At 40.1% G+C, this 27989-nt stretch overlaps 2 protein-coding genes across 3 annotated transcripts in view; both read left to right on the forward strand.

Moving 5' to 3' along the window:
- The window catches only part of LPCAT2 (lysophosphatidylcholine acyltransferase 2), a 52833-nt gene that overhangs the window by 17011 nt on the left and 7833 nt on the right, over nt 1-27989 (forward strand). For both annotated transcript variants that reach the window (XM_034788248.1, XM_034788249.1), the window contains 7 exons: nt 551-611; nt 2068-2126; nt 11054-11088; nt 16009-16063; nt 20713-20795; nt 21424-21549; nt 23400-23553. In XM_034788248.1, coding sequence (XP_034644139.1) covers nt 551-611; nt 2068-2126; nt 11054-11088; nt 16009-16063; nt 20713-20795; nt 21424-21549; nt 23400-23553 — 573 coding nt within the window. The remainder of the gene's footprint in view (nt 1-550; nt 612-2067; nt 2127-11053; nt 11089-16008; nt 16064-20712; nt 20796-21423; nt 21550-23399; nt 23554-27989) is intronic.
- On the forward strand, nt 24023-27396 carry CAPNS2 (calpain small subunit 2). Its single transcript, XM_034788250.1, has one exon. The coding sequence runs from the start codon at nt 25601-25603 to the stop codon at nt 26342-26344; it is 744 nt and encodes a 247-aa protein (XP_034644141.1). The 5' UTR covers nt 24023-25600; the 3' UTR covers nt 26345-27396.

Here is a 27989-nt window from a genome sequence, read left to right on the forward strand (position 1 = left end):
TAAGTCTGTGTATTGCTGCTGTCCCTTGATCCGTGATCATATCCTCACAGTTGGCATCTAAGCTCATGTTGATAGCATCTGTGTCGGTAAGTGCTTGAGTGCCTCTTATGCACTTGATGTCAACCCAGACTCAGTGTTCATACAGCTTACAGATCTGTAAGGAGCTCCTGGAAGAGAAAGAAACAATCGCTCATTATTTCCAACACTAGATACTGCAAGGGAAACATTGGAGGCCTTTTGTGCCCTACTTCAGACTTGACAAAGGCCTTCCCCAAAGTTCCCTCTCTTACAAAGCATTTGTTTTCAAATCCAGATGAATAAAATCGCTGTCAATCACAGGCGTTCTTTCATTTCCTTGCTGACAAAGTGATAAACTTGTGATGCAGTATCAGGGCTCGTTGACAGTTCAGAGAACTTGAATAAGAAGTCACACCTTCAGGCATGTATAAGTTGTTAAGGAAAAAGTATAAAAAGTGTGTGTGTGTGTGTGTGTGTGTGTATTATATATATATATATATATATATATAAAAACCTTTTTTTTTAATCCAAGGTACTGATTTTCCCAGAAGGCACCTGTACAAATCGATCCTGTCTGATCACCTTTAAACAAGGTGAGAGATATTGTGTTGCATGTATTTTGTTAGAAAATCATGGACTGGCATGATTTGCAAAGTCACTTCAGTCAGTTTGTAAAAATATTAATTTGGTCCAGTGGGTTTCTTTTGTTTATTCAGTCTGTAAGGGTACTGTCAATCAAGCACTTCTAAAAAGCCACTTTTCTTCACCTTTGCTACTAGTAACACCTTAGATTATTAAAACTGCAGTAGTTTTTCAAACCTCTACTACTTTATACCATTTGCTGTGAGTTTGCTTTTTCAATTTGTGGCAGCTTGTAGAATGATAATAGATTAATTAGTTGCACTTAGTTTCTGGGCAGTTTCTAGACAATTTTACTAGGTCTTTTCATGCTTTATAGCAATGGTTCAATAGTAGTGTTGCAAATCCTTTACAGGAATGTCTATTAGTTTTATATAAAGCATCTTCATTGAAATTAAAAACAAACAGTGGAAACCCATTTTCACAAAACCTACTTTTGAGAGAGTGGACCTGACAACGTTCCTGTAATTTGAGATGCATTTGTTTTAGTTAACCCCTAATATTTAATATACTTATTAATGCTACAAATGCATAAACAACTCTGAATTTTATTGGTTCCTGCAGGATAATTAATAATTGCATTTATTTTGGTAGTTTTGTAATTTTTAAAATTTAGAGCTGAGCAACTAACTGGAGTAATCTCAGTGCTTCAGTGTATATTTGTTCAGGTACTGATGGGGGTGGGAAATAGAAACATTCTTTGTCATGCAGCTGATTTATGAAATCTACTCTGGTTTGTATTTAGCAGGATTAGCAGAGCAGATTATTGGCTGCACAGAATCGATGTTCTATTATGGCACTGTCTAGTAGAAAGTGGTCTCTGCTGCTGCTTGCTCACCAAAGCTATGATGGTTTCCCACGTTACGTTGTTGAAAAAGCAGCCCCCTATTCCAAAGTCACATGCTAGTATAGGTACCTATGTGACTAAATAAGGATCGTAAGCATTACCTGATTGTCTTGGCTGTCATTCTCCCCAATGGTCATGTGAACATGTAGCCAATATTATTCCCATGGTGACTGGAGAGACAAGGTGGGTGAGGTAATATTTTTACTATGTCACTCACCTTGTCTCTAATGTCCTGAGACCAACACAACTGCAACAACAGTGACTATGTTTCTTGACAACTGACATTCATTCAGATGGGTGAAAATTAGTTTAAAATAATCCACAAATCCAAGGGAATCACTTCTCTCTGACCTAAAACTCTGTTCTGGAGTTCAGCCAGGTAGAAGGGAGGGTCTCCTTTATCTGGAATCACTAGTCGTGCTTTTAATAAATAACTGTCAAGGGATAACTTTTTTTTTAATTTCCCCTTTACATTTTATTTGTCCTCCAGTCCTCCTTTGTCTTAATCACTTAAAATTCTTAAGTGGCATGTTTGTATATTAAAAAGTGATTTGTGGTTACAGGAGCCTTTATTCCAGGAGTTCCCGTGCAACCGGTGCTGCTCCGATATCCAAACAAACTGGTAAGTAGAACATTCTCCTTTTGGCAACTTACAAAGCTAGAAATCAAAACATTCTTCTTAAGACACCAAGGTACTAGGCAGTCCATTGTCAAGTTTAATTGCATTCCTAGAGGCCCCAGCTGACCCTTCCTTAAAGGGTTGGCTGAGAATTCCCCTGACACAGGGAAATCCTCTAGTGATGCAAAGCTAGCGTAGCTGGCTCTACTGCATCTTTCCTCTTCCTTCTTGGTGTGGCCAGACTGGGAGCTATCCTAGGATTTTGGGGGAAGAAAGGTTGCTTAGACTTCTACTCATGGCTGCACCAAGATTACACTGAAGATTGAGGGCCTACCATTGTAATACAATAGAAAGTGCTTAAGAAATTAAATGCTACTTTAAGAGCACTCTTGCTATATTTTGTTACTAGGTGTGAAAAGCAAATTTGTAACAGTACAACGGGTTCCCTTTGATTGACTGCAAGCAACATGGAAGCAGTTCCCTCAAACTAAGTCTGCTCGTATTGTTTGGGGAGTGCTTTGTCGTGGCTTGTCATACTTTTACACAAATTTTCCTAATCCACATGAGTTTACTGCATTCTTCCTAATATCGAAGCAGCCTGTGTAGCATGTGCTTTGGAAATGTCCTGTTCAGTGCTTCAGTATTAGTATTTGGTTTTGCAATGTCTTGTAAAAAATTGAAAACAACAACCCAGATGTCTTTTTAATACACTTTCCATATTCTAGTATATATGCAATTGGAAATCAAATACAAATACATTTACCATAAGAAATGCTTATGTCCTCCTCCAGTGTAGTTATGTTATGCCGCCGGCATAATTAAATTATTTAGAATAATAAACTCTGCTTTCCTTTTTGTTGTTTCACACTAGTTTAAATTAATTGTAATATGTCATAACTTGATTAGCTTTGAGACAGAAACCAAGTTTTATTGGTGTTCTGTAAAGCTGCATGCCAACTTCTGGTTATGTATCTTTCACAGTAACGTTGTGGGGCCCTTAAGAAAACAAATGTGATCCATTAAGAGAAACAACCTTTGAAATAGTTTAATAAGATAATTACTAGAAGGCCACAAATAAAGATAGTGCAATGCCTCACAGCAACACTTTTTATTAGGAGTGCATGGAATTTTAAGAATTGTCCTTGATTGCACATCTGGTTCCATCCTGCTGAAATACTTAGATGGCGGATAAACTTGAGGAATATTTTTAACCCCTGATGCATGTATGTAATTCCCATTTACAACTACTTCCTCTGCAAAACGCACTGCCACTGCTTTCACATGTACATAAGAATAATAGTTTGCACTGCATCCAAGAAACTCAAGTAACGTACATACATTAATTAATTTCCCTTCACAGTGCATGCGTGAGGAAGGTAGGGTAAATGTTACCCCTAGTTTACAGATGAAGAAACTGAGACAATTTGTCCAAGGTCCCAGAGGGGGTGAGTAGCAGAGCTGGGAATAGAATTCTGGTCTCTTCACTCCTACGTCTGTGTTTTAATAAAAAAAAAAAAAAAACACCCTTTCATTTCCCCCCCCCTCCGAATTGTCCCATATAAAAGAATGCCACCAGTGCAGTGGCTGCATCAGACCCCAATGGCAAGGTGGCAAAAGTCAACAGGAGTGAGTACTGAAGGAAGAACAAAGTCCTTTAATATTTACAAAGCTAAATGTTTTACATCAGATTGGCAGTAAGCTGACTGAAGTCTTGGCCTCCTGAATACAATTAGATCCTGATCCAAAGTTTACTGGAAAGGTTCCAGTTGACTTCAGTGGGCCTATATTGGACTTGGGTAAAATCCTGGCCCTATTAAAATCAATGAAAGTTTTGCCATGGACTTTAGTGGGGCCAGGATATCACCCCAGTCTTAAATAAACATATAACGAAATATATTTTTCTCATCACCTCTCACAACTAATTGAAAATTAAAGTAACTTTCACTCCTTACAAGCAGGCAGCTGCAAACATTTAGCATATGGGAATTTGGGGACTTTTGATTCAGTTTTACTTCTACTCTCCGCCACCCGATCTTTCCAAGTTTTTGTAGCTGTTAGAGCAATTCTTCTCCCTGAGTAAACTCAAAAGGCCCCAAGGCAGACATTTAATGCTCTCTATTATAATTAATTAAGCTGCAATAGATATGCTTGTATTTGTGGTGTGGGTTATGCGCTCTTCTTCCCGGAGGCTTAATTTATGACTGCTGCAATACACCTAACTTTCAGAGGTGTAGGCTAGTACATTCTTGTTGTTTTCTTGCTGCCTGTGCGCCTCCCCTCCCCCTCTCCCTACCACCACCACCAGAAGCATCAAACATTTTGAGGTGGGGGCTGGGGAGTGGGATCACTTGCGTCCTGTCTCTTTTAGGGCAGGTCTACACTACCGCTTAAGTCGATCTAACTTGCGTCGCTCAGGGGCGTGAAAAAGCCCCTCCCCGAGTGACACAAGTTTTGCGCTATATATGCTGGCACTGTGTCGGCGGGAGACATTCTTCTGCCGACATAGCCTCCGCTTCCTGCTGAGGTGGAGTAATTATTCTGAGGGGAGAGCGCTCTTCTCTCGGCATAGCTCATCTTCACCAGACACACTACAGCGGTGTAGCTGTGCCAGTTTAGCACTATAGTGTAGACTTGCCCTTACATGTCAGTACTCTCCTCTGATGCTGTTTCTCCCATTTACCACAATGGGAACCACACCTGCATTGGGAGAGAGCATTAGATGAACTATCTTCCCCCGCACTTTCTCTTTCTAATCCTTCTTCCCATGCAATTAAATAGTGAAGCATATGATTACAATGCTAGACATGAATGTAATTTTACTACTGCAACAGGATTTAGAAAGATGTCCTTCAGCTGACTTCCATAGGGAAGTTGCAAACGTTTCTTTACGTGCCCATTGCAACATAGTGTGTAGGTTCAAATTAAGTTAAGGGGGAAAGGCTCAGTGTAGTTCACAATTTTTTTTTTTATTATGAAGAATAGTAAGATTGGAAAATCATTTTTGGTAACTTTGTTTGGAGGAAAGGAAGGGTGCACAATTAAATGTTGCAGCAGGAAGGGGGAGAAATTCCAGGTGGGAGACGGAAGTTACTGCGCACAGGGAAGATTACAGAAATTGTTTTCTCCACTAGAGAAAGTACCACACAAGTAGCATGCCAACATTTCTGTTGTGGAATTTGACAGTAAAAAAAAAGTCAATTGAATGCTTATAAGACATCACATAGAAGTCTTTCTTAAAAACTGCTAACTTTTTCTTGGATAATGTCAACTCATTATTAGTAGTGTCTTCTATAAGTTCCTGCACTTAATCGAGGGGATACTTAGATGAATGTAAAGAGTGAAATAACATAGTATAAAGCAGCTGGCAAGTTTTTGCTTTCACAAGTTAGCAATAAGTTATTACTTAGCTTGTAAACGCCTCGGGGTAGGGTCTATCTTTTTTCCCCTTGTGTTTGTACAGTGCCTTGCGCAGCTGGCTGCTGGGCTACGATTCAGGGCCCACAGTAAAAATCATAATAATAATTAAACAGTTTAAAACCTGTAGAGGACATCTTTTTGTTTTTGTCTAGAATCTGTCTCTGGAAAATAGGTTGATAAAATAGGTGTTGCAAGGTATAGTAATGAAGAAAAACTATGGTTGATTATTCATATGAATTTTTTTTGTCTTGTCACACATTTAAAAGGCATTTTTATCATTTTTCATGATAAGCAGAAGTAATCTTGAAAATCTGCTTATCCTTGCAATAGTTTTGATGATGCAGCGTATGCAATGCATGGTTTTAGTTCTGAATTTAAGGATGTGTAGATTGCAGTAGTCATCAGAATCTTGATCAGTTGTGTAGCGTATCCAAACTTTCTTTGCAGTAGCTTTTGTGTGAAACATCTATAAATACAGCTCAATGTGTTGGACCAACATTGAGTGGGTTGATAGCTGGGACATATGAAATTATATTTTCTTTACCTATTTAGTGAGACTTGTCACAGTTCAGGGCACCTGCATCTGTATTCCCCCTTCATGGTCCAGCAAGAGCACCCATTCTCAGGATTCCTGCTCCGCAACCATCATCTCTTGGGCAGAGACACGCATCTCTCTCATTCCTGTCCTGGGTATTTCCCGGCTGCACAGATCCCTGCCTACACTGTGAATTCCCCAGCAGGCCTGCACTACCTTCCTTCCTCAGAGGCTATAAGCAGCATAATTGCCCACAGTTAAGTTACCACCCAGCTCTTCCTAAGCAAGCACCTTTAAGGTGAAAGTATTACAGAGAAAGTATCTTGAAAACAATAAAAGAACCTACACCCCTGCTAATACGCTTACCAGAGATCACCTCCGCTCCAGCAAGGGCTCTGGCAGATAAACAGTCTTTCAGACCTCACCAAAGAGTTTGCTGTGGTCATAAGTTCATAGCCGCTGTTAGCTCAAAACAAGCACCCCATGAATTACTGTGTGCAGTTTGGGTCTTTGATCTGGGAATAGGTAATTTGTAGACCATGGGTGTCCTCCTCAGGGCGAAGCTTCAAAACGCTGAGTTCTTGCATAACTGAAGGGGGCACATTTGCATGTATACTTCCTCCTAGAGATTTCCTGGAAACTCACTTAACTTTAAAAGTTCAAATTGTTTCAAATAGTCCTTCAAAGCCCCTAACATTTCCAATGCTTTACATGAATCATGTCCTCCCCGCCCCCCAGAGATGTTACATACAATCCCAAAATACTACATCAGTGCATTTGTAATACAATGAAATACCGAATCAAGTTTAAGAATATGAGTAAGGTTTAACTTCATCCTATCATGTTTCTCCAGGATATTGCAGGAAATTGCCATATCTGTTCACAAGGCTGTCCAAATATGTTTGTGTTCCTTGATCCCTCTAGTCGTATTGTTCCATACACAATTGGTCAGGTACCCAATTCATTCCCAGTGTGTTTCAAAGCAGAATCCTCCTTCAGAGACCCAGGAATGGGAATCACTTATGTAGCATTTGAGAGCTAATGTAAGAAGCCAGGTCTTTTTAGCATCAAAATTGGACTGCTGCTATTCTGGCTGTGAAAACCCTGCTAGTGGGGCTATTTAGTTTAGATGTAGCTGAAGTAAAACAGTAAGCAAAAGTAGTTTGATTATAGCGGAAGTTGGAAGTTTCCTGCCAAGCCAGGGCGTCTGCCTCTTGAATCTCAGATTTCCCCAAAGTACTTCAAAAATTCTGCTGGCATTCCCCTCTTCTGTTAAGATTCCAGTATTTTATCACAACAAGCTTTGGCAAACAGTTTCAAAAGGGAAAAAACAGGCAAAAAGGCCATAACCCAATTGAACATATAGTCAGACCTTGTTATTTTGAATCAGTTTGTACCTTCTTACAAGCGTATTTTCTATAGTAACTTCTCTGGCATACAGAGGTAGACAAAATCTTATTTCAAATACACCTCTACCCTGATATAACGCGACCCGATATAACACGGGTTCGCATATAGCGCGGTAATCCCGGGGCTGCGGCAGCGGGGCTTGGGTGGCGCTTTAAAGGGCCCAGGGCTCCAGCTGCTGCGGGGAGCCCCAGGCCTTTTAAATCACCGCTGGAGCCCTGCCGCTGCTACCCCGATATAACAGGGTTTCAACTATAACACGGTAGGGATTTTTGTCTCCCGAGGACCGCGTTATATCGGGGTAGAGGTATACATGAAACTCTGTGATACCATAAGGTGATTATTGCGGCTATTTTACTGGAGAATGCTTTAAATACATAAGTGGCTTTGATCAAGTGATGTAAAAATGTTGCCTCCATCTATAATATAAATGCTCCCTTTGACTGTTTACTTGTGGGACACTTTTGTTAGCCCCTGGCTTAATACTGGAACAGTATAGATACAGTGAACTTTGGCAACAAACATCTTTCTATTCCTGTGGAGCCAATACAGCTGTAAGAGATTGAGCAGGTCTGGTCATCTTCATGCAGCACCAGTGGAACTCAGCTGCATTCCAGTTGTAGAATCTTTATTAATTGAGGATGGTGGAAGAGGCAAAAAGAACCCAGCCTGACTTTTCACATCCCAGGCTGAGTCTGATTATTCTAAGGCTACATCTACACTACAGGGGGGAGTCGATTTAAGATACGCAAATTCAGCTACGTGAATAGCGTAGCTGAATTCGACGTATCGCAGCCGACTTACCCCGCTGTGAGGACGGTAGCAAAATCGACCTCTGCGGCTTCCTGTCGACGGCGCTTACTCCCACCTCCGCTGGTGGAGTAAGAGCGTCGATTCGGGGATCGATTGTCGCGTCCCAACGGGACGCAATACATCGATCCCTGAGAGGTCGATTTCTACCCGCCGATTCAGGCGGGTAGTGTAGACCTAGCCTAAGGGCAATAGGCAGGAGGGGGCAGGCAGTGAGGAGCGGGGGAGAGGGGGAAGACCTTCCTTCTTTGGATCGAGACTATCATGAGATCTGAGTCATGGATGGTTCCTTTTGCTGCAGCTTCCCCATTTTCTGTAGCAAACCTTTTCAAGCCTCTTACAGGTAAGAGAGACCTGTCTTGGTTCTTGACGGAGTGACTAGTCTCATACAACCTGTCAGACTAGAATTGTATTAACTTGTATTTCTCCTAAAGAATTTGCGACAGCAGTATGGTCAGCTGGAGTTAGAACAGTGCTGATGTCAATGTCAATAAAGGGAGGCAGTATGGGCTAGTAGTGGTTGGGGGATGGCCAGCAAGTCAGAGACCTGGATTCTATTCCTGCCTTTGCCACTGGTATGCTGAATGTAACTACATCTTGCCTTGCCTTAGCCTGCTCACCTGTAACATAGGGATAATGATGTTTACACTCTTGTAAAGCACTTTGACATCTATGGATGGAAGTAACTAATCAAAAGATTAATACTAGATAGTTTTAAAACTTAAAAAACCACCAGATCATTTATAAAGAGGAAATGACCTTAAAGACAACAGTCATTGTACGGAAGTTGGAGGAGGAAGCTAAAAGTATAAAAAGCAGTTTAATGAGGCGGTCAGTAAATTCAGTAAAATTTGAGAATAAGGTATAAATTAGCAATCTTGTCCATAAAATATTAATAGGGTAAATCTGTGTCCTTATGTATGGGAAGTTTGTAAATGTATTAAGCAGCTTTACAGAGTTAAAAAGTGAAATACTATAGGTACATTAGCCTTTCTTGGGTTTACAAAGGTACATAAGAATGGATATACTGGGTCAGACCAATGGTCCATCTTGCCTAGTATCCTGTCTTCCGACAGTGGCCAATGCCAGGTGCTTCAGAGGGAATGAACAGAACAGGTAATCATCAAGATCCATCCCCTGTTGCCCATTCCCAGCTTCTGGCAAACAGAGGCTAGGGACACTTCAGAGCATGGTTTTGGTAAATTTTAATCTACGGTATAGTCATCCTCTGTTTATAAGAACTAGGGTAAATGTGCACCACATTTTGTTTCTGTTTCGGGCTCCTTTTCTTTCTAATCATGCTGAGTACAGATGTGATCGTAGGAAGAAAGGAACAGCCTGCAATAACAATTTAAACAAATCATTTCAACTAAGCTGTGATTATCCCCGGTGTGATTCTATACAAGATGATTGGGAAAAGGGAAAAAATACAGGCTCGTGCCTTCCTTTAGCTTCTTTGTGCTGTGTAAAGAAGGCCTGAAAGATACTTTGGGGTTTTTTTGTTTTTGTTTTTTAATTTTCTATATGTTTCTACACTAGAAATTCAGATGCTGTCTAGATTCATAGATTCCAAGGCCAGAAGGTCCCATACTGATTATCTAGTGTGTTCTCCTATATAACACAGGCCATAGAACTTCCCCAAAGTAATTCCTAGAGTAGATCTTTTAGAAAACATCCAATCTTGATTTAAAAAATGTCAGTGATGGAAAGTCCACCACAACCCTTGGTAAATTGTTCTGATGGTTAATTACCCGCCCTGTCAAAAATTTACACCTTATGTCCAGTCTGAATTTGTCTAGCTTCAATTTCCAGTCTGGGCTGGAAGATTCTTTGATGACTGGAGAGTTTCGTGTAAATGATGACATCACACGTGCTAAAGGAGTAAAAGTAGCACTGTTAAGTGGGAGAAGATAATCTTCATCCGACTGTTAAAATAACAACTGTTTGACCTCGGTGACTAATATTTCTGAATAAATGAAACATTTGTTGAACATTCCACATTCTTGTCCCTTCCTTCAGGGAGATAAGAGCTTAGTGCCTCCCACTGGTTCTCCAACAAAACCACAGAAGATCAGACTTCACATTGCTAACATTTCTATGATGGAAAAACAAGCAGAATTTGTTTCTTAATTAAACCAAACAAACCAACCCATCCTTTCAGGCCCTAAAGTAGCACAAGCCCCTCAACTCCCTCCCTCCCCCTTTTGGTATCCTTTGTAGGTTAACTTTAAAACACTGGAGTGAAGCAGGAAAAAAAAGATTGGTTTTGCATAAATGGAAGGCATCACTTTTTAAAGAAGGAAATAGGAAAGACCAGATATACCCTAGCACGACTTTGTGACACAGCTAGTGCTGCAATCTCAAGCAGAACTACCAAAACCACAGTGTAAAGCTGTTCTTCCTGGAAGACAAGGAGTAGATTATAATTAGTGCCTTTTATAGGGCTAGTGTCAACTCCCAGTGAAGTCTTTTAATGGGAGCTCAGTAAGAATCTAGATGATGTAAAACATCAGTCAGTACAAAACTGCCTGGGCAAACTAATGCATGGGTTTAATCTTTTCTCTGTTTCATTTTCCATACTATGGAAATGCAGCTGCTGGTGAAAATATTTATAAGGCTATGGATTCCAGACACATTAACATTTTTTATAGGACAGTAAAACATCCTCTGCTTCACCCAATTGTATGCTTATAATTTTCTGTTGTATCATGTCTGTTCTCCCCTCTTGTTTGACTTGTCATAAATTTCTGTTTTTCTTTAGGATACTGTGACCTGGACATGGCAAGGCTATTCATTGTAAGTTTTCTAACCCTATTAAAAACATCATACAGGAACTTCTCCCATTAATAAATACACTGGCAATGACCAAACCAGCCCTGTTAAATCCATAGGAACACATTTCTTGATTTGTTCTTCTGATGGAATGTAGTTGGGGGGCATACAGACATTATGTGACGTGCTCCAATGTTTAATCTCTTAGTAGATAGAACACTAAACTGATATTCAAGACACCTGGGTCTGTTCCTGACCCTGCCACTGGTTTGCTGGATGGCCTTGGGCAAATTACGTCATCTCTGTGTGCCTCAGTCTCCCCATCTATTAAAAAGGGGATAATGATACTAACTTCCTTTGTAAAGAGCTTTGAGATCTACTGATAAAAAGCACTATATAAGAGCCAGGTATTATTATGGCAGCAAGTTTTGTACTTGTTTTATTTTTCTGTCCTGTAAGGATCTGTCATTTCCCAGTTATATCACCCTGAGGATCCCCTTGCTTATATTGGTATCAATCCAGAGTAACTCCAGTGAAGTCAAGGTAAAAGTGGAAGAAAACCGAGCCCTATTGCATGTGGAACTGCAGGTGCATTGCATTCGTAACATTCCCAAATAATTATTTCCAGTTATTCTAGCATTAAATTTTATAAATGCAAAGCTTCTGCCACTGCAGTAGAGTGTCCAAGGAATATTCTAAGGCTTGACTGCTTACGGACTTTTGCATTGTAGCTAGATCAGGATGGTTCCCACAGATAGTAAAAAAGTTCAGTTCTGGATTTTCTGGTTGCTAGTAACACCAGAATAATAACTGTTCTAGAAGAGGCAAATGTTGCCGTTTAAATAACTGTGCATATTGTCAAAAGTTGATTTGGTTAGTCTTCTCCTGGCTTTTGCTTTTTTCACATGTTACAGTAAAGCAGACATGGAAGTGAAATTCTTAACGTTTTTGTTTCCTTTTCCTTTTGGACTGTCACTACTGAAAAATCACAGGCATCAGCCATTTGCTTGATTTTTATCTTTCTTTAATGTCATTTTAACCTCCAGCATACTCATTTCTCTATCTGACTTGAAGTTTCAGCCCAAGATACAGTAGATAAAAAGAGGCCAGGACGTAGCAAACATCTCTTCCTCTCCTTCATCAGATACAGAGAGACAGTCTTTCTATATACAGACTCTTACAGTACTTTTCATCTTGCACAATGAAACAAGAGTGCCTTTAGCTTTAGGAGATTCCAATGAAGAGAGATTTTCCATTTCAGATACTAATAGTCAGTGAAAACTCTTCGAGAGAGACCAACAAAGGGCAATAGCTTAACGAAGGTGGCTTTCTAATAAGTGATTCCAAATTGTGCTCATGCAACTGAGCATATTAAAGCTTAAATATTTGACGCCATCTATTTTATTTATAAAACCTCAGTAGAAACATTGTGTAATATAGAATTTTTTTTTCAGGTCAAATATATTTACATGAAATAATCAAGGAGAACTATTCTTAAGTATGTTTTAGGAGCATTTTAGTCATGATGTCCTCAGTGTCATTGGTCGATTCCAGTATTTACATGTTTGATGTAGTCTTAGCAGTTGATGATCTAGTTCTTCTCGTTGCTAATAAAGGACTTTCCTCTAATATTTTGTCCAACCTGGACACTTGTTCTATAAAATTCCATTCAGACAACTTGTACATGACAAGAAAGATTTCTTTTTTGAAAGTCAAGTAGAGAAAGTAGAATTTTCTTAATAGCAGCTAAGATTTAAGGCTAAGGTTTTCAAAAATAGGTGCTTATAAGCACTCCTAAGCAAGTGGCCTGATTTTTTTATTTTTATTTTTATTTTATTTTTATTTTTTTATTTCAATAGTCCCAAACAACCACTGCCTACAGTGTGAGTTGGTCCTGGGAAAATCCTTGTTCTTGTTCATATATCGCATACTGGATTTGCTGGTGGAAGGATGGAATGTAGATTTTTTTTTTTATAGGCTTTGAATGTGTGTGATTATTACATGAGCCTTATTGCACAGAGCTAATTTTTTAGTTTCTTAGTTTATTATTTAGATGCTATGGTAATAAAAATAATAAATACTGTGGATGGGTGTGTATTATCTCAAGTGTCTTGAAAAAAGCAACAGAGAGTCCTGTGGCACCTTTAAGACTAACAGATGTATTGGAGCATAAGCTTTCCTGGGTGAACGCCCACTTCGTCGGATGCATCCAACGAAGTGGGCATTCACCCACGAAAGCTTATGCTCCAATACATCTGATAGTCTTAAAGGTGCCATAGGTCTCTCCGTTGCTTTTTACAGATCCAGACTAACGTGGCTACCCCTCTGATACTCAAGTGTCTTGAGTCACTCAAGAAACTGCCTTTTCTTGCCCATAAACTTAAGAACCATATTCAAGCACAATAAAACAGACATTTTACAAGAAAAACGGTCTTCACTTTCATGCAGATCACTTGAGACTCAATTTCTGAACCACTTTTCCATTCATGTGACTCCCAGCTACATATGTTATCTTTTCCTCTTCCTGGCTCCTGATTTAGGGCTCAGACCTATTTTTCTTGCCTTAAGAAAGAAGTTGCATTTGAAAAGTGACGCCTTGGATATCACAGACATGGGCACACTAGAAATATTAAGATTAATGAAAAGTATTTATCAGAGAAATAGGTGAGAAGATTGGGATATTGTAAACAGGCAGCCTGCAAAGGGACTTTAAGAACTGAATCCTCAAAATCTTCCTCCCCATTCAGTTTGACTAATGTAGACATAAACCGTGTGCTTTTCCTTTGTTCCAGAGCATTTGTTCTGTACAAAATTATACTAGATTCTTGTAATTAGACCATATCCATCAAGCCATTTCTTAAGCCAATTATTTCACGTGTCCTAGGAAGGGATGATGCTAGAAAATAATTTTCTAAATACATTTAAAAGAAAATGCTGGAAATAAATGGGTGGTAATGGGATCTGCCAGAATTGCATATCTGGACACACAATTACACAATACATATGGAAGATCCCAGAACTTATTTAACAATAGCATAAGTAAATAAGTAAATGACTATGTATAAATGTTAATAAAAATATATTGGGGAGAGGGAGTTTTAAAAGGAACATGATGATAAACTAATAGGATATTAAGTATCAGGGGGTAGCCGTGTTAGTCTGTATCCACAAAAACAATGAGAAGTCCGATGGCACCTTAAAGACTAACAGATTTATTTGAGTTTTTAAACTAGAAAGGAAACCTCTTTAGACTGATAATAGCGTAAAAAAAAATAACTCCCTCCATGGGGGCCAATTAGTAAACCATAGTCTATGGGAGAATGTCTAGCTATATGTAAGCTAGACTCTTTCTTCTGCTTCCCCTACTGGGTTCCTCTATTAGTTGCTCTCACTTCTCTTGCTGGCATAAACCCTTATGATTACTAGGATGTGACCTAAGAATTTAAGATTTGCTAGAGTAGATATGAGCACTGGTGAATCAAGCCTGGGGGATACATGGCTGAAGCAGACTTTGAGGGGAGAGGATGAAGGGAAGAAGACTGGGGAAAAGTAGGGGTGGGGGTGAACGGGGAAGAGTAGCAGGAAATGGGAGCAGAGGCGAAGGGGTGATTAGACTCTGTAGGCCCTTGAATGAAATTTCATGATATCCTGAATAATGTCTCCCTTGTTTTGCAATCTGGAAATAGTGCAGGAAGGTCTAATAAAAGAGCTAATCGATTGCATCTTGCAGCGCTGGCATCGCCTTTGGTAGAACACTTGGCCCCTCCCTGAAACCTGTCTGCCCCCATTCTGTTTTCACTCACTCCTTTTGTGTCACTCTTTTAACCTGTGGGACAAGTGCCTAAGACTGTTTTATAATTTTAAGTCATCTGTTAAAATTCATGAGAAAAGTCCAGCTGGCCCTCCCACTCCACCACCTCTTCTCTATCCCCGGTCTTCTCAGAAAACTCTTGCCAAACAGAATGAAGTTGTCTGTAGGATTTGCCTTTATTTAAGGTTACAAGTAAATGCTTCTCTCTTTCAGCTTGAAAGTGCTAACAGAATGAACACTTTTGCAGTCAAATGTGGAAGTGGTTAACCATACCTCATTTCCCAACTTCCCCCATGTTAAAACTTCATACAGCCTTTTAAAGCATTCAAGACCCAAAGAGCACTGGTAGTTTCTTGTTGTTATAATAATAGTTAGCATTTAGATGGTACTGGAAACATGCAAAATCCACATACCTGTAAAAGCTTAACCAATCCTTCCTCTGATCCTGGGAGGGAAGCCAATAGCTATTAGCCTCACTTTTCATATGGGAGAACAAACACACAGAGATTAAGTTCATACAGGGTGTAAGAGCCAGAGGCAAGGCTAAAACTCAGGATTTCCTGTTTGCCAAGCCACTAAACTTCACCTCTTATAAATTCATAGATTAAGTGCAGAAGGAACTGTTAGATCTAACTTGACTTCCTGCATGACACAGACCAGTTACTCCTGTAATGAGCCAAACAGCTTGGGTTTGAATATCTTCCAGAAAGGCATCCAGTCATCATTCGCCGTGTCCCCCAATGCATCTTCAGCCTTGTTTAAAAAAATAAAAATAAAAAATTGCTAGCAAGATGTGAACTCTCTTGACTTTATATAAAGCATGATGAATTTGTGTGTGATAACTACACATGTAGTGCTGTAAATGCATATGGCACTAGAAAGTGTAACACGTTCTCTGCTCTGAAGATCTTGCAGCATAAATACCGCTAAAATGCCTTTAACTTTAATAGGAGCAGGAACCAGCCCTATGAAGAAAAAAACCTAAAGCAGCATCTCAAGAAGGTTCAGCTCAGGGCATATAGAGATTGTCAGAAATAACAGAGACTGAAAAAATGTTAACAGATGGTATTTGCAAGTCAGCTGAAAGTAGATTGTTACTTAAAAAAAAAAAAAATCTTTTTCCCCCTCCCTAGCAAAGAACTTTGTGTGATGACTTTTTGCCAGCCATTAACGAGGGTAGAAGTTGAGGTAAGAATTGGAGAAACGTTATTAAGTTTGGATTTTTTTGATAAACTTACTGTTCCTGTATTTTTTATCAATATCTAACAGAAAAGAAATGTCTTTTGGCAATAAGTGCAGTTCGTGTCTTAATAGATTAGCTCACCCTACGGGGAAACATGGTGGATACAGCTTTTAATCTGCTGCCCGTGTCGACATGTCTCTTGACAAGAGCCCATATGTGGAAGTGGTCAAAAGGGTATTTGTTATAAAATCACTAATAAATACCATTGTTCACAAACATTTGACTCACTATGCTTGTAAAGACTGAACAGATTGAATTACAAAGTAACTTGTTCTCCCTCACCGCGGCCCACCCTGGAGGGCAGTAGAATGCTATCTATACCAGTGGTTCCCAAATTTTAACAGTTCATGAACCCCTTTCACTAAAATATCAAATCTCGTGAACCCCCTCCTAAAAATGAATATTTCCATGGATTTTCTCCCTTATCTGAGCATAAATTATAGAAGCAGTGATCTTGGAAATAACTTGGGTTTTTTTATGACACGCTTATTACACACTAGTTATTATTACATAAGATTTATAATGTAATGATAAATTATATTACATTATGAAAACGGCAACACTCTTCCAAGATTTCACTTTTGTAGCTCATATCACTTCGATTTAGCCTCCTACATGTTTCATCAAGGAGTACCAGACGTGAAACAGCATGAAAGTATTTAAGAAGCCAACTCAATAAAGAGTTCTTCCCACAAGCATTCGGGTCTTGAGCAGTCCAGGCAAACAATGCACAACTACAACAAAGCTTAAACGTGTTGTGCCAGGAAGTCATGGTTACAGGGCTCGGGCTGCCGGCCCCCACAGATAGCGCTCACATCCCTAGGGATGGCTCTGTCTGCCAGTAGAGAATTTTTTTCTGAGAACCCCGATATATTTCACGAACCCCAGTTTGGGAACCACTGATCTATACTGAGTTACATCACAGGGCAGTTGCCATGTGATCTGTGTAACATGTTTACAGTAATAGTTCCCTACAGCTCAGAGCGAAATACTTTTAAGGAATTCAGTGATTAAACGGAGTGTTTTCATTCTCAAAAAAGAGTGTGCCTTGTTTAGTGAACCTGTTATCTTATTGCTTACTCTTAACTTTATTAATGTGTACAGTACAAATATGTGTATCTGATGAGAGAGAGAAAAATATATGCACATCTCAGATCTTGATGAATACAAAAATGGATCACTCACTTCCCAGCAAAGACTTACTAACCAAGCGTAGTAGTGAGGGGCTATCTCACTACAGCTAAATTACTTTGGCAAAGGATTCTACACAGCACTTACAATATTTGTTAGTACTTCCTGATATATTAATAAGCTAAATTATACCTGTTACATAGAAGAACAAAGTTGATTTGGATGGAATACAATGCCATCTCTGTTGTTCGTTTATTTTCAAAATTTAAGACTTAGCCATGGGTCTCCAAGTAATTGATGTGTGTTAGCAAGTTTCCTTGTTGGTATTAATATGCATGAATTGCTGTGTAATGCAAAAGAAAATACAGCATACCTGTAACTCATTTGAATAAATGTCTTTATTAGACATGTAGAGAAAGAAAATAGTTAACACTGTTCTGTGTATTTTTTTTTAAAAGGACTCTTGCTGTCTCAGAATTTAATGCAAGTGCACCCGTAATAAAACAAATCTGCCCTCAAATTCTAAAATTATAAAAATTAGACATGAAGTATTTCACTAATATACATTTCCCCCAGTGGAGAGAAATACATTGAATTAATAAATTAATTAAAATAAATTAGACATCACCATGAGCTTCTATATGTTTCTGTACAGAGATGCACAGCAATGTACCAGTTGTATTTTAAGAACATATCATGAACATATCCCAATGAATTGTATATATTGGACGTGAAACAGTTAAGCTGAGAATCTGATAGGCAGACTTATTGCAAAAGATATACATGGTGAATAGCATAGGGAGGGAGGGAGCAGGCCAAAAATAGGTCAGGGAGATATTTTCATTACTTGAGTGAGTTTAAAAGGATTTTATCTGGCAGGGCTGGAATTTCCCTCTGCAATACTCAGGAATTTCTGACTAGAAGAGAGTACTTATTCATCGTCAGCTGGAAAGTAGTTGTGCTAGCCCCAGTCACAGGATGGGAAAAATTAAATCAAGTCCTTCTCCAGAGTGTGTATGGTTATGGGCAAGTCCCATGCAGTGTGTCTCAAACATCATCACATTGCCTTTGGCGGAGGTAGAGGTGTAGTCTCAGCTGGTGAAGAGTAAGCTTGCTCTTTCATACCAGGACCTGAGACACAAACGGCAGGCTTACATAGATTAATCATGTCTAGGGTTCACATTTTTTGGATTGTTCAAATGTGTTTTGACTTCATCCTACTCAAGTGCCTGCAGCCAGGGATTATGCATAGTGTGAATAACTGTGACTGCAGAGGATGTCAGTGCTTTGCTTCGCTAGCCCAAGAGAGTTAACCACTGTTTCACTCAAGACATGTGGAGGAGGAGGAGTTAACTTAATAATGGGCAGGGTGGGGTATCAGACTCAGAACAAAGTGAGTGCGTAGTGATCCTCAGGGATCAGTTCTAGGACCTTCAGTGCCAGAAACGCAGACCTCTGCCACTTGACCACCTGCTGTTTGAGAGCACTCTTTTAGTTGGGAGTAAGTGGTTGGTTGTTACAGCCACTTGAAAAGACATGCTCACAGGCAGTAAGCCAGTGCATACTGCACGCAGGCACCAGGAAGGAGACGGCTCGCCACACTGCAAAAGAAAACTGTGACTGTTAGGGCTGTGTTTATACAGAAAGTACATACAATATATTACAAATGATTAACAGATACAGCAACCATTATATAGCAAATTACTAAATTAATATACAGGGCTGTGTGCAAACAGCACACTGAATTAAACAGGAGTTCTGCATCCCTTTCCCACCACATTGCTTTGAAAATGAACTTTTGCCTGGTTGTTTTATACGGAAGTCAACTATATTTCCACAAGCCAAGCCCATTTTCTTTGTGCTCCTTTGTCGACATGTTATAAAGAATCACAGATGCAAACACTGCATTTATTGAAATCCTTAACAGTAAACATAGATTTTTTAATAACAAGAAAGACATTATTTTCACTCTAATGCAAATTCACTCGTTATTTTTTCTCTTTATTTGATGTCTCATAATAAAGACTGACTTTTATTGTGGTAGTAGAATTATGCACATTTATTATGATGTGCTAATAATTCAAAATGTACTTTGTAAACTAAGTTACCAAGTCCTCACCTTTTGGTGATGCCCCATTGATTTAGAAAGTTGAATATAATTGAGAATGCTTCTTTTCTAGTAAATTACTCCAATGCAATAACCCTTCTTATAATTTCATAATAAATCTACTCAATATTTTGGGGACACAAGCTATTTCAGGGATATCTGCACACCACCTGTTTTCCCTAAGAAACAGATTTTGCATTTGGATTTTGAATTAGTTGTAAGTCTTTAAACAGTCAGCTTCAAATTGGTTAAATCATATTCATAAATTTAATGGATTTATACCCCCAAAGTGGATAAAGACTCAACTGTTTCAAATAGCAGCATACAACTGACTTCAGCTCTTTTGCTAGTAATTCCCATTTTGTGGTCCAGAACCCATCTTTTGGAAATTTTCTATCACCCAAATATGTCTAATAGCTTAAGTCTCAGTCTCACTATTTATTACCTATTTCTGAGTGCTGTGGTTCAGAAGACAAAACTTGACCCTAAGAAAGAACACAATTTTTATCTAACTCTTGTTGATCTCCAGTTCTTACAGAAAAAGAGCAGAAGAATGGATAGTTATATAATGATGTTTCGACAAATTTAACTTTTTATTTTATCATTATTGACAAATATGAACTCTCCACACAAATATTAAAAAAAAAAAGATCTTTGCAAGATTCATTTGTGTTTGGTCAGCCTCTTATTATCTTATCTGTGTATTTATTTTTTTCAGATTCCAAAAATAGCAAACATATATTATAAAATTGACTTCATCCTGAAATAAAACCATTTTATATTTTTTCCATTGGAAGATTTCCAATCATTTATTTCTCCATGTCACTATTGTTGGGGCATCTGCCCTTTTCCAACAACAAGATATAGAATACCAGTCCTCAAAGTTCTACAATTTAGCTGTAACATCAATATGTTTTCAACAGATTAGCCTTAGTATAGACTGAATTGAATTGGAATATAGTACTAGGTACCTAGGTATTTAGGGCATTGAGTTTTAAAAGTGTGTGTACAGTCCCTGAGGCTTAAATACTGGAGCTCAACCCTAATTTTATGAAGAACTGTGTATTTAGGCGATTTGCCTCTTTAGTTTTGGATTTCATATTAAAGCAGCTACAACAGACCAAACCAACGTGTAGCAGCCGTGGAACAAATTGACAAATAATCTGCTGTGTAGTGTTTTGTTTGGGTAAGTAAAAAAAAAAAAAAAAAAAACGGAGCTATTTCTAAGGCTATGGTGACCTCTAGTGGCTGATTACTTAATTGCCTGACTGATATTTTTTCCCCTTTATGATGCAAAACCCTATCAGTAATAAGTTAATGGCTATGCAGATTTACTGAATAAATTATATTTTTCAGTTTCTACCTGTCCATGTTCCTACTGAGGAAGAGAAAAAGGATCCTAATCTTTATGCCAACAGAGTCCGTAATACCATGGCAACGTATGTATCCATATAAAAAAAATTCTCAAGCGCTTACCAAGAACTGTTCTTATATATCCTGGGCACTGGTTCAAATATATTTTGAACTGTTTTAGGGATCTGAAATATTTCAGGGAGTGATTGACAAAGCCATGATTCACCTGAGTCCAAGGTTTCATATTTGAATCTCTAAATTAATTGTATAAGGTGTAAAAGCCTCTGTAACTAGACAGTTCCTAATTGGCTAATTATTACTGACTAGTAATAAGTTAATTGTTCTGTGCTCCACTATAATGCATTTAATTGGTGTAAAGCTGGGGTAATCATTTGCATGACAAGACATAAGTGCACAGATTCAGTTTTCTCTGCTATGGTTAACGGGCCTAATTCTGCTCTGTTCCAACACTGTGAATCTCAAACAATTGGCTTGACTCCAGTGTAATGACTGTGGATTTACACTGGCATAACTATGAACAGAATTTGACCCAGCAGCTATACTAACCGCTTAAGTGGTGCAAGGATAAATTCTCATCTTGGCTGTTTATGTATCACCTTTGAGACCAGCACCGAGGAAGGTTGGGGGAGGGGGCGGGGGAGTAAGATTCAAAAATCCCTTTGTTAAGATGTTTGTCTTTCTACTTCATTTCAGGGCTTTGAATGTGCCAGTTACAGACCATACTTTTGAAGACTGCAGACTTATGATTTCAGCAGGACAGCTGACCTTGCCCATGGAAGCAGGGCTGGTGGAGTTTACCAAAATCAGCAAGAAACTGAAGTGAGAGCGGTTTTGCTATTCAGAGGTCTTTAATGACTTTAGAGCTGCACAAGACATTGTGTCGTGTTCTCCAGAAACAGTAATATTGGTCTGAAGTAAATAGGATGAAATTCAATAGGGACAAATCAACGTACTCCACTTAGGAAGGAACAATCAGTTGCACACATACAAAATAGGAAGTGACTACCTAGAAGGAGTACTGCGGAAAGGGATCTGGGGGTCATAGTGGACCACAAGCTAAATAAGCTAGTATAAGCTAAAATGTAACACTGTTGCCAAAAAAGCGAACATCATTCTGGGATGTATAAGCAGGAGTGTTGTAAGCAAAACGAGAAGTAGTTCTTCTGCTCTACTCTGCGCCGATTAGGCCTCAACTGGAATACTGTGTCCAGTTCTGGATGCCACATTTCAGGAAGGATGTGGACAAATTGGAGAAAGTCCAGAGAAGAGCAACAAAAAGTGATTAAAGGTCTAGAAAACATGACCTATGAGGGAAGATTGAAAAAATGGGGTTTGTTTAGTCTGGGGAAGAGAAGACTGAGAGGGGACATGATAACAGTTTTGAAGTACATAAAAGGTTGTTACAAGGAGGAAGGAAAAGAATTGTTCTTCTTAACCTCTGAGGATAGGACAAGAAACAGTGGGCTTAAATTGCAGTAAGGGAGGTTTAGGTTGGACATTAGGCGCAGGCGAGGGATGTGCTGGCCGCGGCTTCCCACTGCCCCCATTGGCCCGGGACGGCAAACCGCGGCCAGTGGGGGTTGCGATCGGTCGAACCTGCCACGTCAGCAGGTAAATAAACTGGCCTGGCCCTCTAGGGTGCTTACCCTGGCGAGCCGCGTGCCAAACGTTGCCGACCCCTGGTCTAGATAATACTTAGTCCTGCCATGAGTGCAGAGGACTGGACTAGATGACCTCTCTAGGTCCCTTCCAGTTCTATGATTCTATGAACAAAGGACAAATTGCCTGGTTGATTATTTGATCTTGCGTAATGTATTTTAGGATTTGAAAAGTAATATAGTCTCTCTAGAAATTAGAGATGGAAAAGCCTGCAGGGATTAAATTATGGCTTGGACTATGCGCCTGTGTGAGGAAGTAAGAATCTGTCTATTGTAGTTATATATCCCTCTGCTACAGTAGTATCTGAGCACCTCACAATCTTTAATGTATTTATCCTCACAGCAGCCCTGTGAGATAGGGAAGTACTTTTATCCCCATTTCACAGTTGGGATGCTGAGGCACAGACAGCCCAAGTGACTGCTCCAGAGTCACACAGGAAATTTGTACCAGAGCTGGAAATTGAATCTGCATCTCCCAAGTGCTGCCTACTAGCCAAATCACGGGACCATGCTTCCTCTGTGTTGGGGATAGGGTGCTGTCACTTCTCCTGACAATGAGATGCGTTCTGGGATGCATCAGTATCATTACTCAGCCAGCGGCTTAGTTGCAGAGCTAGAAGGTGCCCTCTCCCATGTGGGAGCTAATGCTGTGACATGAAACAGTGACGGCTGGGTGGATTCAAATTTAAGGCAGTGAAATGTTGTCTTTAGTTCTGTTGCCAGATGTTGCCTATGCTTCTGAAAACTTTCATCTTCTGTGCAGTGAGTGCTGAGATACCTAAGCACAGAATTAGTTTTAGTTTAAAAAAAAAATAGTTTTCAGGGGTTTTTAAATGCTGATTCAGTATGAAATATCGCATATTGAAAGCACAACCTTTTCAGTGTACTACATACTCCACGCTATCCAGTTTTCTGCTGTGGAAACTGCAATCATTCTCTTGCTACTAAAACTCCATCTCTCTTGAGCCCTGCTACACAGAAGTTAATTATGTCTTCCTCTGATTTTTATAGTCTAAAATGGGATCCTATCCGAGATCAACTGAATACGTTTGCTGCTATTGCAAATGCCTCCAAAGGGGGAAGAATTGGAATGGAGGAGTTTGCCGAGCACTTGAAGCTGCCTGTCTCAGATGTTCTCAAAGAGCTGTTCCTACTCTTCGATAGGGTAAGGATTTATGGCACTGATTGAAATAAGGTGTCTTAGTAACATTGTCTTAAGAATCATTTTCCCTAAAGATATTTGCAAGCATAAATCCAGCTCACAAAAGGAGTAAATTGCCAACCAAAATCCTATTGACAGGATTGTAAGGCTGCAGGTAACTGAGGGAGCCCAGTACATGTAATACGAGTGCACTTCGTGCTTGTGGAAACATGCTGTACTTTGAAAGGTTGCCATTTATGCACTGTGTGCTATGTACAATCAGCATGGTATGCTGCAAGCAGGGCCGGCTTTAGGCTGATTCCCCTGATCCTGTGAATCAGACCCCGTAGCATCCGGAAGAGGGGCCACGCAAGTAAGGCCCCGGAAGACAACTGCTGCCGAGGAAGGACCTTCCGCCGAAGTGCCGCTGGAAACAGTGGCAACCAATTGAGCTGCCGCCAAATTGCCGCCGCTATCTTTGGCGGTAGCTCAGTCGCTGCCGCTGTTTTCGGCGGCATTTCGGCGATGGGTCTTTCTAATCGGGCCCCGCACGTCCTAAAGCCGGCCCTGGCTGCAAGCACTCGAGGATCTGTTGTTCATGTTTTATTTTGGGAGTTTCACAAACTCTGCATGTTTTTCCTGGTCCTGCTTTTAGTAAACTTCCCTATCAAGGAATTGTGCCATATAGCACTGAAAACTTGTTTTGAGATTCTCCAGGTCTGAACGAATTCATCAGCAGAAAATGAAGGGTCCAATTTCTTCTTCTTCTGTTTAAAACGCTGACTGTATTGAAAGTGCCTGACATTTCGTCGCCATAGACCGTATTTAATCCCAGCTGTTCAGTAATGACCATAGTGTCCCTCTCTAGGAAACTATTGGCTAAGGCCCTACTTTTCCCCAAGCTGGGACTTTCCCGTATGCTGAGTAAACTGTTGTCATTTGAGGATCACTCTCCATGCTTACAGTGTGGTGCTGATTACCAGATTACGGTATGGCTCCATGTGGCAGGGTCCTACACAGCAGTAGAGTAGTTGAGATGTTTATTTTCACTGAAAATTGTATCCACTTGCCCCAAATGAAATCAGTTACGCTTAAAATCCCAGGTCTTTGACAGGATAGCAAGCTTACTGCTGATGTTCTTGTATGTCTGGTTCGAGCGTCTCATCAATACCTTGTTCTTCCTGCCTGCTTATTTATTTATTTATTTATTTAATTTCAAAATACTCAACTTGCACTCAAGAACGCAGCTCTTTGGGGAAGGAAGGTTAACAAGTTATGGGAACTCTCAGCTCCAGGTCACTGACTTGAGCCTCACCCAAATTTGTAGCCACCAAAAGGCCATCAAAATCTCAGATAGTAAAATGAGTGGACAGGGGCCCGTGATATAGAAACCCCCATCAGACCTGATTCTTGTTCAGTCTTAGCAGAGAGGCTACAGACAAAAAATGAAACTGAACTATTCTGACCGTTAGGCTGTGGCCATCACCGTAAGTGGGAGATTGAGACCCATTGGCATGGCTGGTTAGGCAATCTTGTATTGTTGCTAGCAATGCTGCACCTATTTGGACAAACAAGTTATTTTAATTTCTGAACTCCAACAAAGGTAAAGACATTGGAGAGGACAATGCAGGGACAGATACAACCATGGTAAACTGAGCAGATCTCCTTGGGAAGTTAAGTTAGAAGTCGTCTAACCTTGGCTGTGGTCCTTTCTAATGTTGCATTGCTCAAAGGACCACCAAGGACATTTTGAAATTTTTGCTGTATGGTTTTCAACCCCTCAGTTTTACCCTAAAATGGTTTCACATCAGCTAAAACAAATCTGATCTGTAAAATAAAAAGCAAGCATTTGGAGAGAGAAATACTTTATAACTTGTCAAAAGCAGAGGGTGGCTGCAGGGAGCTGATGGAATTCAGGCAAATGCATCAGACGTGCCTGGGCATGGGGAATACTAATACTTCAGACAGATAATATGTATTTTGCTCACACCCAGCTCAGACTCCATTACTGCTCTCAGAGGCTGCAGGATTTTCAGCTCTCATCTGGTTAATTCTCTGTAAACCATTCACCATGTTCCTCGCTCAAGCCTTGCTTGGTGGCGGGAGCAGTGGTGGAGGGGGCCTTGCAAGAGGCCTGGGAGGTCTTTTAGCAGGAGGTGGACAAGGAAGAGGGAATCTTGGAGGACTCGTTGGAGGACTCGTCAACATTATCAGTGAGGTAGCAGCTCAGTACACCCCAGAGCCACCCCCAGCTCCTCGCAGCCACTTCATGAATGTGGAAGCTGGTGAGAGTGAGGAGATCCGTCAATTCCGCCGACTCTTTGTCCAGCTGGCCGGAGATGACATGGAAGTGTGCGCCACCAAGCTGATGGACATTCTGAACAAGGTGGTGGCCAGACATAAAAACCTGAAGACAGAGGGCTTCAGCCTGGACACATGCCGGAGCATGGTGTCAGTCATGGACAGTGACACAACCGGCAAGCTGGGCTTTGAGGAGTTTAAATACCTGTGGAACAACATCAAGAAGTGGCAGTGCGTGTACAAAGAACACTACTCCGACCAGTCGGGAATTCTTGGGAGTGCTCAGCTGCCAGATGCCTTCAAGGCTGCAGGGTTCCAGCTGAACGAACAGCTCTACCAGATGATCATTCGCAGATATGCCGATGAAAATGGAAGCATGGATTTCAATAACTTCATCAGCTGCTTGGTGCGACTGGATGGCATGTTCCGTGCCTTCAAATCCCTGGACCAAGATGGAGACGGCCTGGTGAACATGAACATTCAAGAGTGGCTGCAGCTGACCATGTACTCCTGAGAGAGCACACTGGAATGGAATACACTCCAACTGTGTGCTCTTGTTTATACTGGTGTTAACTAACTGAAGCCTTTCTCCTTGTTCAAGGGCAACTGTTTTGTTGCTATGAAAGAGCACGAAATACTTTAATGCTTAAAAAACCCTTAGTTTATTGTGAAATGTTAGTAGAAAAAACAGTGTACGTTTTACAGTTGTTTGGATTGCTGAGGGGCTAGCAAATGAAGCATTTCTTGAGCTGTGCAAGACTCTGGGTGTGCGCGCACGCACATGCATATGAGTACCTATAATAGAAAACTAGATTTGGGTTCAAAAAGGAGAGAACGTTGATGGGAAGAGTAGTGGTTAAGGCTTTCGTCTCGTATAGCATGTTGGGGACTGGTGGACGTATACATATAATACAGAATACATTTCTGATTTTTTCTTAAGATTGGGGTTGTTCTTGATGACTGTTTTGATTTTTATGTGTTATCTATCAGTGCTTATTTTGCTGGAGGCAGAAGCTGTGCTTGCCTGTAGGGAAATTGCTAGTAAATAGAGGTGTATTGATTTCTAATTTGTAAGGAATTATTTGTAATGGGGAAAATAAATTGGAGTTGTAATTATTATAATAATCAGTGGATTTTGAGAGACAAACTAAATCTCTCCTCTTTCCTACTTCTGCTGTCTCATTGTTTTCAGCTGAAATGTTTCCTGGGGACCTGGTGCTTGGTATATACTCTTTTTATTCCTGCAGCCTACTCACAAATATTTTTACTGTAAAGTGCAATAATCTGAGTAGTGTTAAAATACAGAATTGCCTGTCAAGAGGGCCGCTGAACTGCTGCGGTCACCTATTAGACAGACGGACAAATTCAGCCTTGGCTTATCTCCATTGAAGTGGAGTTTCCTCAGGGATGAATTTGACCCACAGTCTCCAACGACAGTAGTTCCATTCATGTCAGGGCAGAGATGCTTGCCGTGGCGTTAAAAGGCAAGAAGCAGCAGGAACTGTAGAAGGTGTGCGCCTGCGGGTCAGAGTGTCCTTGGCTGCTTTAAAGCAAAATTATTTTACATGGGCCTAGTTGCTATTTGTGTGTGTGTGTGTGTGTGTGTGTGTGTGTGTGTGTGTGTGTGTGTGTGTGTGCGTGCGAGCTGAATGGAATGTGAAAAGATGAGTCAAGCAGTCATGTCTACTTACAAATATCCAGCCACCTATTCCCCTCCTACACCACCTTGGTAAGAAAGGGTCATCAGCAGCTAACTAACTAAACAATAGGGGGATAGCAGTTGATTAACAACAGGCTGATGTATTTTGAAATCATTATGGCTTCCATTTCCATTTCTGCATTCACCGAGTCTCTGTACACATTGTCATTGAAATCTGATCACCCTTCCACAATGTACGAATCATCATTTAAATCACTTATGGTCCCCGATACCAGACTAAATAACAGGAACTTAGTAAAAATAAAAGAATAGTCAAATTGTGACAAAATAGGCTAACTCCTGAACCACATCCACCTCCACATCGTCCACAAATTAATAAATCACAGAAGCATACTTTTATCTACATAAGCATTTTGGCTATGTGGGTAATAATCCCAGTGGAAGAGTGAGTGAAAGAGAGAGAATGACACCTTGGTGAATGTTAATGTTTGCTTTAGAA

Source organism: Trachemys scripta, chromosome 13 (genome assembly GCF_013100865.1).
Source record: "Trachemys scripta elegans isolate TJP31775 chromosome 13, CAS_Tse_1.0, whole genome shotgun sequence".
NCBI classification, from domain to species: domain Eukaryota; kingdom Metazoa; phylum Chordata; order Testudines; family Emydidae; genus Trachemys; species Trachemys scripta.